Source organism: Anolis carolinensis, chromosome 1 (assembly GCF_035594765.1).
Source record: "Anolis carolinensis isolate JA03-04 chromosome 1, rAnoCar3.1.pri, whole genome shotgun sequence".
NCBI classification, from domain to species: domain Eukaryota; kingdom Metazoa; phylum Chordata; class Lepidosauria; order Squamata; family Dactyloidae; genus Anolis; species Anolis carolinensis.
In genome coordinates this window covers 146,369,924-146,381,364 of record NC_085841.1, presented here as the reverse complement: position 1 = coordinate 146,381,364, position 11,441 = coordinate 146,369,924, and the positions used below count along the sequence as shown (strand labels likewise).

The 11,441-nt window shown below is 38.9% G+C and overlaps 1 protein-coding gene across 1 annotated transcript in view; it reads right to left on the bottom strand.

Annotated features, from left to right (window-relative positions):
- The window catches only part of trib2 (tribbles pseudokinase 2), a 30,863-nt gene continuing 19,422 nt past the window's right edge, over nucleotides 1-11,441 (bottom strand). The window contains exon 3 of the mRNA XM_003215418.4: nucleotides 1-3,115. Coding sequence (XP_003215466.1) covers nucleotides 2,647-3,115 — 469 coding nt within the window. The 3' untranslated portion in view covers nucleotides 1-2,646. The remainder of the gene's footprint in view (nucleotides 3,116-11,441) is intronic.

Here is an 11,441-nt window from a genome sequence, read left to right as displayed (position 1 = left end):
TTTAGTTAAATATGCACAATTTTGTTTATTGAAGAGATTAGGACAAAAACATTAAACCAAATACAAGACAAAGCACCAGAGGCAGTAAAATCCCACCATGCACATCACCAATCTTTCTTCCTACAAGTTTATAAAATAAACATTTTTAAAAAAAGAAGTCCCTCAACACAGCACCATCTTCAGAGTGTAAAAACATTACTCTTTATATTTTCTTAGATACCAAAATAGAACCAAGGCAGGTCAGCTGCAGCTTTGTCTCTTGATAAGGAACTATGAACCATCTGCTTGAGAGTGGGATCAAAACCTTCCTGCAGGGCAGGCAAAATAGCATCCATACATCAAATGCCAAGTAGCTGTACGCACATGCCACATACTATAATTAAGCACAAAATTCAAGTAACATTTACATACTACAGAGTCCACATGTACCTATCCAAAAAACATGACCACTTCACAAAAACGCATACAGGCAGTAACATCAGAACAACTGAGGTACTGGAAAACACAAATAGTTATGCCAAGAGATCTGTTTTGTTTTGTCCCCCCGCCCCAAATATCATATAGCAATATAAAAAGCAGTAATAAAAATCATTTTGCCAGTCTAAATTAAATCAAAAGCTCTCTAAGGAAGGGAGAGAACAGGGCTAAAAATTAAAAGTAAAAAATATGTCATTCAGGGATAAGGAATACCTGAAAAGTAAAAGGAAAGCGTGTCAACTACAGCTTGTAACATGTCACCCCAAGTCAACCCGTAATTGAAGTACTGGCTTAATTCATCACAACCGTGACAGTTTCATCAATAAATAAAGTCTTGACAATACGAAAGGTGCATATTACTGTGTACTTTTTAGGAGACAGATCTGTGTCCTAGTAATGTTCAGCTTATTAAAATGTCAATGAGAAGAAAACTAACAGCATCCTTTTCATAAAACAAAAACAAAAAAAACCAAGTCACTGCCTTTCCATAAAATTAAGAGGGAAGAAAGGAAAACTCCTCTATGTCTTTCTTTCTTTCTCCTTGTCCTTTACTAATAAAGACCCATTCCGCTCATGTTTAAGGTAGTCTTGAGGAATTGTTGGTTCCTGTGTTAGGTTTCAATTCTTTCTCTCTCCTTAAATGATGTCCTTTCACTGCTGCCCACAAATATGGTGACATTTTATGTGCAGTGTGGGACCATGGAAGCCAGTATTTCAAATCGCCTGCTTTATTTTATTTATTTTGAGAATCATGATTTGCTTAGCAAACACATCTGGAAGGCTGACCTGTAATTGCCTCCTGCAACAAAGCCATTTGACCAAAACCCCAGACTCTTCCAGAATGGGTCGTATCCAGCTGTGTTCTGCTGATGGAAGACTCCAATTTGTAGCAGGGGCTTCGCATGAAGATAAGGGGAGGCTCTGTATTTTCTCTGAAGCCCCTAATGCCACTGACCTTCCATACTGCTCCAAGAGTCATCCACCCTTTGAAGATGGGAGGAGGTTGGAGAAGGAATCTCCATCCACTATTCAGGTTCTTGTGTCTGCTGCATCAAACAGCCTTCCATCAGCTGAGGGGAGATAATTGTATTTACCCCAAAAAAAACCCGTGGCCTAGTGGATTAAAGCCTTGTGACTTGAAGGTTGGGCTGCTGACTTGAAGGCTGCCAGGTTCAAATCCCACCCGGGGAGAGCGCGGATGAGCTCCCTCTATCAGCTCCAGCTCCATGCATAAGAGAAGCCTCCCACAAGGATGGTAAAACATCAAAACATCCGGGCGTCCCCTGGGCAATGTCCCTGCAGACGGCCAATTCTCTCACCCCAGAAGCAACTCAGGTTGCTCCTGACACGAAACCAAAAAACCCCAAAAGTAAATGTCCTTCCATTAGCAAAGGGGGACAAAACCATATACTACCCAACTTGTGAAGTTCCAGTCCCTTTCTGCCTTAAGGGAAAAGAGCATTTCAAATATCTTTTTCTCCTCTCAAAAATCAAAGCCACTTCTTTAGAAATGAATTCAAAACTAGCTGTTCCGAGACATGAAATAAAACTTTCCACTTAGCACCCAACTTCCCATGTCTTCCCTTTGTGCTCTTCCCACCCGCCCTCCTGAAGATTAATCCCACTGCAATTATTAAACATCAGATTTTAGAAACAGGAAACAAAAATTAATATAACAACATGATAGCTAATTGTACCTTCCCTGAATAATGGCTGAAGTTAAATATATCTAACAGTGCGATGCCAAGATGCAAATTGAGGCAAAAGTCTCTATTTACTTGGAACCATTAAGTATCTGAATGAAACAGAATTGGGAGTGGATTAGTGGCTGCACTGGAACATGAAGATTCAGTGTCCTTGGCTCCATAAAGATGAGCAGTTACTGTTGCTCCATGCTGCTGCCTCTTTCTATTTCCATGTCAATCTAACCTGATAGCAAGGATTTGTCCCATCTAGTCATCCTCATGCTGCATTTGTTATGTTAGCTCATTCCTTCTCCAACCAAAAACTGAAACAAAAGAGCAAAACAACCCACAAAACAACCACTCCTTCAAGTTGTCTTTTTGCTATCAAGCCAGGTCAAGACACCACTATAATTCTGCAGGATCAGAAAGGACTCCAATGTTGCCTTTTCTGGACCACGCGCCACTCAAACACTAGTCCTAATGCTCAGTTAAAGAAAGGGTCCTCTTCCTCCTCCATGTTGACGTCAGGCACCAGCTGATCCGTTACTTCCTTAGCACCATATCCTGAATTCAACACATTAAAATCTGTGGAAAACCAAGGATGGTCCAGAATTTCCTGCGAAGTCAGCCTCTCTGAGGGTTCCCGGCGTAGGATGCTACGTATAAGGCATTTTGCCTTTGGGGATAAAGTCTCTGGAATGCTGAACTGCCCACGGCGGATTTTGCTGAAGAGGGAACTAGGCTCAATGTCATGGAAAGGGTAGCGTCCAACGAGCATTGTGTAAAGCATGACTCCTAGACTCCATACATCTGCTGCCTTGCCAGAGTAGCTGCCATTTGTATTCAAGATCTCTGGGCTCACATATGCTGGGCATCCATGCTTATCGGAAAGGGAGTCATCATTTCCTCTCAAAATGTATGCATCTTCAAGGCTCTCTAATTTTACTCGAGTCCTGCAAGGTAAGAAACAAGGGAGAACTATTAGACTAAGCCCCCATACAATTCCAGTTTTTGACCTGGGAAAAATCAATGAAATGCTAAAAAGTTTGCTACAAGATAGTTCCCCATACCAACTCTTAAGCCTTCAGAGAGATAACCTATTCACGGATATACAGAATTGTTATCCTGAAGATAAGGCTCTAGAGAGAACATACAGTTTGTAAGACAGTGGAAAACATTTATGGGAGGCTTTCTTCTTCTGGAATACATGTTTCCTTTGGTCAGATAAGAGTTTACAGTTTGGAAAACACACACATACACACAAACCTCACTACCGCTGACACAAGGCCTGACATCACATTATCTCTGGGTTTTTCTACCCTTACCATTCAATGCTGCTTCAAGCCAACTCAAACCTGTGGTGATCACAAAATGCACACTGCCAATGTGTACTACAGTGCAGATGAAAAAGTATAAAAAGCATTAAAGAAAATCACAGGACAACAACCAGTATTACAAAGATAAAAAAAAACAGAACAGAACTGATAAACCAAAACTAAATTTTAAAGAAGTGCAAATTCCTCTATTATTCCAATGACAACAAAAGCTATATTTTAAAAAATGACAGTCGTAACAAAAGAAGTCTAACAGTTTTCTTAGGATGGAAGTGCTAGTTTTTGGCACTACAGGTTTAGTATCCCTAATCCAAAATGCTTGGGACCAGAAGTTTTGGATTTTTTCAGATTTGGAAATACCTGTATTTGTATATATGTACAACATGAGATGTCTTGGTGATGAGACTCCAAATCTAAACATGACATTCATTTATGTTTCATATACACCTTATACACATAACCTGAAGGTAATTTTAAACAATATGGTTAATAATTTTGTGCATGAGATGGGAATCCAAGTCTAAACACGAAATTCATTTATGCTTCATATACACCTTACACACATAGCCTGAAGGTAATTTTAGGCAATACAGTTAATAACTTTGCACATGAAGCAATGTTTGTGTACACTGAACTATTAGAAAACAAAGGTGTCACTATCTCAGGCACCATTTGGATTACAGGCGGTCCCCAAGTTACAAACATCCAACTTACAAACAACTCATTGTTAAGAATAAGGGTGAGACAACTGGGAGTGAGAGAAATCTACAACTTGGAAGGGAAATTCACCACCAAAAGTGTTATCATGGGGAAAAGGTGTGTCCACTGAAGCTTTATCGCCATTCCGTGTTCACACAAAAAAAAAAGCCAAGTTTTTCAAAATCCAACAATCACAGGGATTGAACTATTCTGAACAGGGGCACAGACAGAAAAAGAAACACAAGGATGTTAACCCTTTTCTATGATATCCAAAGCACATATATATATATGGCTCAAATTACACTTAAAAATGTACCTGTTCTGACTTACATACATATTTGACTTAAGAACAAACCTAAAGAAACTTGGGGACTGCCTATACTTTGGGGGATTTGGGATACAGGATGTTCAACATTTATTACTAAGAATGTCCTATCTCTTGTGGTTATAATACTGACTTCCAATGGTACATAGATCAGAGCCTGAGGAAATTAGGTAAATTCAAGGAGTAGAAGCAAGACAGAGATACATGCATGACAGAGACCTAATTGTAATTCCTGAAGTGAAGAACTCAGGGTTACTGAAGAATAATAACAAGACATGACTACCTCAAATGAAATAGTATGAAAGTCTTCCATCAGATAAAGAGGTAAGGAGAAGTTCTAGATCTCCAGTGGTTTCTTAACCTGTGGGTCCCCAGATGTTTTGGCCTTCAACTCCAAGAAATCTTAACAGCTGGTAAACTTGCTGGGATTTCTGGGAATTGTAGGCCAAAACACCTGGGGACCCACAGGTTAAGAACCACTGGAATAAGCCTTTGGAAATTCCCAGGTAGTCTGACTCTTCCTTTTCCTGAAGCCCTAAAGTTAATGTGATTGTTGAGATACTCAAAGCAAACGATGAGAGAATAGAGTTGTTTGTCACAGGTAAATATAGGAAGAAACAGAGAGTAACATACTATACATTCTCTTTAGTTAATGTCTACTGGTACTGAATTTTTATTAATGAATCGCCCTCTGAATTTCATTCACCAGGTTGTGTTCAAAGAAAAATGAGTGCCAGTTCAGTATGCTACCAGCAGTATGTAAACAGCTAGGGAAGAAAATAAATCAAGCTACCCTGTTCAATATTACACAAGTGAAAGAAAAAGAATCTCAATTCTATGTCTTAAAGAAAAACATTACACTTTATATTATTACAGTTTTTAAAGCTTCCAGGCAAATACTGAACCTTTTAAACACCCAGACACATTTACTAGCAAAGGTGAAAGTCCTTCTGGCAAAGACTGTTGGATAAGGAAGTAATAAATACATAATTTACAATAAGTGGTTCATACCTAGCAGGATGGAATGAACGTTATCCCAATTTAAATAGCTATTTCAGATGTCTCCCATCAGTTTGTACTTGAGATGTACTTTAATAATGTCCCCTGTATTCAAAAACCTGCCCAGTGTCAGACTGATATCACATCAAAGTTAACCTCTGGTTCTCATATGCATTTATTTTCGGTTCTAAATATCACTTTTGAAATAATAATGAGTTGATATTGTCTGCTTGTCAACACTGGCAAAAACAAAAAGACTCACTCCAAATGGCTCACTAGGTGTCCCCATGATGCACAGTGGCTTCTGGTAACACCAAGGTTTTTATTTTGCTTTGTTTTGTGCTCTAAAACAATGTTGCCTTGCTTTGGGCAAATACGGAGGATACTGGAGTTTGTTGGAAACTCTATGGAGTATCCTGTAGCTTGAGGGCAGTCTAGACCACTGCTTCTCAAACTGTTGGTCTTGACCCAAATCAGGTCTCCTTAGCTCAATGTTGGAGTTATGAAAAATTTAATAGCAATAAAATATTTCTGAACACCACCCATTTACACAAATCTGTTAGCAGTGTTTACAGAGGACCCTGCATCTGTACTCCCCAAAAATGAAAATCAGCCTATATAGAAAGACTTGCAAATGCTGGTTTGTTATCAATAAATGTTTGTTTTTTATCTCTCTTTTATACTGGTATATCTGAGGTCACACCACAATTTCCAAGGCAGAAGGGGATTGCAATTGGGGAAAGTTTAAGAAGCAGGTCTAGACTTGGGGTCAGATTCCATTTGTCCTAATCTGCTGTCCAGATGGGGCATTGGAGTCATCACTCTTTCCCTGCACTGATCAAGGTCACATTGGTACCCTTCTGACATCAGCAGAGATGTCGTGGCTGGGAAGGGATGGCAATATGGAGAAGATGAGATGCTGGCCACCTCAGCAAGACAGATTCACTCCTAGACAATGGCCCCAGATTCGGCACAAACGTGTGGAATCAGAGGTTGCTCTGGGGCAGCTTTACACTGGGATAAAATGTCCAGTGTTGATGAGCCCTCAGATAGTTAATCATGAAAATGTGAGAAAAATCAATGCCTGAGTTTTCCTGGATCTAGTCGTTTAGAATGCTGATGAATGCAAATATGGCAACATCTGAAAATGTAATTACCAGATATTTGCTTGTATGTATTGATACAGAACTGGTCCATGGTCTTGCTTTGTTTAATTTTGTTTCAGGACCATCCCACTTCAGAACTCATGTAACTGGAACTCAAATGGAACTCATGTAACTAAATGCTCACTTATGCAATAAATTTTCTTCCACATAGAAAACTAAACTTCTAGTGAAACAACTAACCTAGAGTCCCCTTGCCACTGGCTATTCTTCTACCTTTGTGAAATATATATAAAAATGGAAAAGCACTATAGTGCAACCAAAGTAAAACTAACCCTACAAGTGGAGAAAATAGTACATTACCAATGGTGGAGGGATGGATCCCTCTAGGCTATGACCTGCTGCAGGCAACAGTAACAGTGCACTGAGGACCGCTGTTCAGCACATTCTAGAAATATTCTCTAGAAGAATATGCTTAAGAGAATGGAAGATGGAACAGTTTCTCAACTAAATTACAAAGAAACTGCAGCTTATTCCTTTTAGTGCAACTTTGTTTGTGGCTTTGAGGCATGAAGTGGCTGCACAGGAAACCAGAGAATCTACAGCATGAAATCAAAGACATCACTAGAGACCAGGAACAGACAAATCCACCCCCAAGCCTAATGCCATTTCTGTTACCTATGGGTATATATAGATAGATAGATAATCCTGACATACCATAAAATCTCCATTGCGTCCTTGCAGTGCCTGTGGTGCCTCCATGACAACCCTCATTTACCCCTATTTTAGGCATTTTTAGTCAGAGGAATTAGCATTGTAGATATGATTCTGTAGGGGTCAGTCTAGATAGCTGCTTTCCCTTTAAGGCCTCCCTCACTCTGCCCCTTTAAAAATCCATTCAGGGATGGAGCCTCAGACAAGGCACTTCTGGTTCTTGGAAAAGTCAGCCTTTTCGTGGCTAGAAGGTGAAGAGAGAGGAAGGCCGAAAAGTCTACAAAATAGCACATCCAGTCGGAGCTGTATAAGCTGTATCCATGTCCAGTCAGAGTTAAATATTGAGACCATCTTAGAGACAGTTGAAAAGCATACAAGAGATAATAAGAAAAAATAAAGATTCAAGAGCCTCAGTTTGGCCAGAACTGTGACTGTCCCTCAAAGACTTTGTAGCAAGACTCAGGAGGATAGAAACTCTTAAAATTATTGTCAGTTAATAAATTCTTGTTTGATTCATCTATATAGTCTCCACTCTGTTCCCTGCACAAGTTCACCTTCCAAGTAGTTAAGATAGCATGGGGATAGAACAGTGCCAGTGGAGGACAGGGGAAAATGCTACAAACGGTGCTACCAACATACTGTGCTATAGACATAGTATGACCATTCTGTCCCCTGGTCTACTTTTTGTTTCATGCCATGGCTATAATCTCTGACTTTCCAAAATAATATTTGCTTTTGGAACTCCAGTTCTTAATTGCTTTATGTCCCAAAGGCTGGCTCATGAATATAATCTGGAAATGCTATATGTCGAAAGGGCACCAGGTTCACCTGTGTTTCTTACCACGAGTAAGCTGTAACACAATGTTAGAGATCCATGATGAGATTTGTTTTGATTGTTCTTCCAGTTCCAAAAATGATTTGTAGAAATGGAGCAATCCACAGCTGCAATGACATTCTGAATTGCAGATCTAGCAAAATTTACAACACAAGGTTGCCAGCTAACTGTGCATATAGAATTTCCAAACAGAACACCCACAAAAACTTAAGAGAACTGGGGAAATTTTTAAAAAATCAACACAGATATTGTGTATTAATGATATTGCTATTAGGTACCGCCTATTGTCAAGGGACTGGATTTTGCCTTAACCTAACCCTGGCAATTCTTAATTCATGAACACCCAAAAACATTGTTTCCAGGAGTGAAATTTTATAACATCATCATGCCAAGTCCGATCTCTTGACCACTAAGTTCAGGACCATTTCCACTGATTACCAGCATTCTATGGTTCCAGATGTGTCTACTTGAGTGATGTCATAGTAGTCTTTGCATGCTCTACCACAGAGCTATGGGTCTTCCCTATAGTTAAGATCTCATTTAAGTTATCTGGACCTATTGATGACCCCATGAAATCCAAGCCTATAATTTTTGCATTCTATGAAATCTCTACTACATAACATATAATTTGTCCCACCTTCAGCGACAGGGATTCAACAAGATAGCCCTTTTTATAGTTGGTTGGGTTGGAACTTGGTAGTATAGACAGAATGAAAAGCCCCCCAAACAACAATAACCACAGCAATAATCCAGAAGCTGATTATCCCTATCATAACTCATTCAATTAAAGAAATATACATTCAAAGCCAAACATGCACAGAGGAAAACTAATTCTATTCATCTACAGTTAATGGCTTAGCCATGCTGAAACATCCATTTATCTCTGCCACTGTCACCCACCACAGGCTACCTGTTACAGCAGAGATAAGACACCCACCCTTTTTTTTGGTCCTAGCTTTGGTTTCAAAGGGTTTCTGAATTTCCTGTGCATTCTTCTGCTTTTTTTCTACAAAAAAAGCTAACATAGCAGGCTCAGGCATCCTCTTCTTCTCAGCTCTTCTCCTCACTGCCAAGACGACTGATACCAAATGTGCAGTAGATTCATTGAATGAAAGCCAGTCTCTAGTCACATTTCTCAAGGCCATATCTGGAAAATCACAATTGCTTGCATTCAATTCTTACAAAAGAAAACCCAAGCCACTGTCTGCTGCATAGAAGAATCAAGGCTGTGCATTCACAAGAAAGCAGATTTTGTTTAAACTAGGCCGTTAAACAACAGCTGGCCTTTATCTCCTTGCTCCACCATAATCTCTGACGGGATAAAGCAAACGAGGAGCACCCTTGTTTTCATCCTGTTGCATGGATTAGTCCAAGGCAAATACACCGAGGACCAGTGCTTGTATAGCTTTTTGCACACACACAAACACAGAACATCATTTTCATTCAGAAGCTGGAACTAGAACAGACACTTGGAATGACAGTGTTATTTTTTTTTACAATGGATTCTTTACATGATCAAGAAATTGATTACACTGAGATTGCAGAAGGTGCTAAGATAACCAAAAATTGCCCTTATATTTGTTGCTATCAATGTGCATCCAAGTGGCAAGAGAATTAGAAATAGTAAATATATAACCATATCCATAATCTAGTGAGTGAGGCATCCCAAAAATCATGGCAGTAAAGGGTGACATCTTATGCCAGTTTCTAATGAAGGTGGAAAGCCATGAGACCCTTAAGGGCTTTTGTGTCTCTCCTTCAAAGCCCAGGTTAAATGAAAGCCCAGGTCTTTCAGGTATTTGCAGGAGATCTGAAGAAAGAAAAGGGCCAGCTTGTGGCACAAAACAAAAAGTAAATGTGTCATAACTGTTCCATTTTCTGAACATGAAAATACTTAACAATGGTGGCAGTTTACCATTTTGTGCCAGCAGTGCTTCAATTTTTTTTAACTACAGCTTCTAGAATCCCAGAGACTCTTGCAATTGTGGTGTTTTACAAAAGAGCCTTTTCTACTCTCTGCTGGCAATTATTTTTGTTTTACCATAGTTAAAAGTAGTACTAGACCCCCTTGCAATGTCTAAGTATTAATTCAAGGAGATTACCCGTATCCATGAACTTAACATCTATGGTTTGGTATCCAAAAATACCCCCCCCCCTTCCAAGAAGTGTTTGTGGGCCTCTATAGGTTCTCCAGTGCTATTGTCTATGGCAGGGGTCCCCAAACTAAGGCCCGGGGCCGGATGTGGCCCTCCAAGGTCATTTACCTGGCCTCCACCCTCATTTATAATATAATATTTTATATCAGTTTTAATAATATAATATATTGTATATACATATGATATTGATAATAATATTATTATCATTTTATACAATATAATACTAATAATAATATCATATAATAATATTAATTATATGTTATATATTACATATAATATTACAGTATAGTGGTATAGTTCAGTATAGTAATATATAATGCTAATAATATAATATATTGTATGTATATACAGCTGCTCTGAGTTCCCTTCGGGGTGAGAAGGGTGGGATATAAATGTAGTAAATAAATGTAGTAAATGAATAAATAATTTTGAGCTTAGGCTCACCCAAAGTCTGAAATGACTTGAAGACAAACAACAACAACAACAACAATCCTAATTAATCTATCTCCTTGGCCAGAAGCAGGCCCACACTTCCTATTGAAATCCTGATAGGTTTATGTTGGTTAAAATTGTTTTCATTTTTAAATATTGTATTGGTCTTTCATTGTTATTGTTGTTGTTTTGCACTACAAATAAGATATGTGCAGTGTGCATAAGAATTTGTTCAGGTTTTTTTTCAAATGATAATTTGGCCCCTCAACAGTCTGAAGGATTGTGGACCAGCCCTCTGCTTTAAAAGTTTGAGGACCCCTGGTCTATGGTATGATTCTGAACTAAGTATAGTCAGAATATCAGGTTCACTATTATCAACAGTTTCTGGTAGCCATGAGGAATCTTGGAAGGTATCCTCTGAGGATATGGGGATGACAATGTATATCATATGCCCTTACCAATTCTATTTGAAAAAATATATTTTAATTTCCTTACCCTGAACAACCTCACATTTGAAACACAATCAGTTGTTTGCAGTTTTTCTTCCAACTGTGACAAACAGGGGTGAAGAAATTAAAATCAGTCAGTGAATATGGGCTTTCACTGCTAGATGAAATCTGCTTTATACAAGTTCCCATAGGTGCAAGGTCTTTTGTCAAGACCAATGTAATTACAGTATATC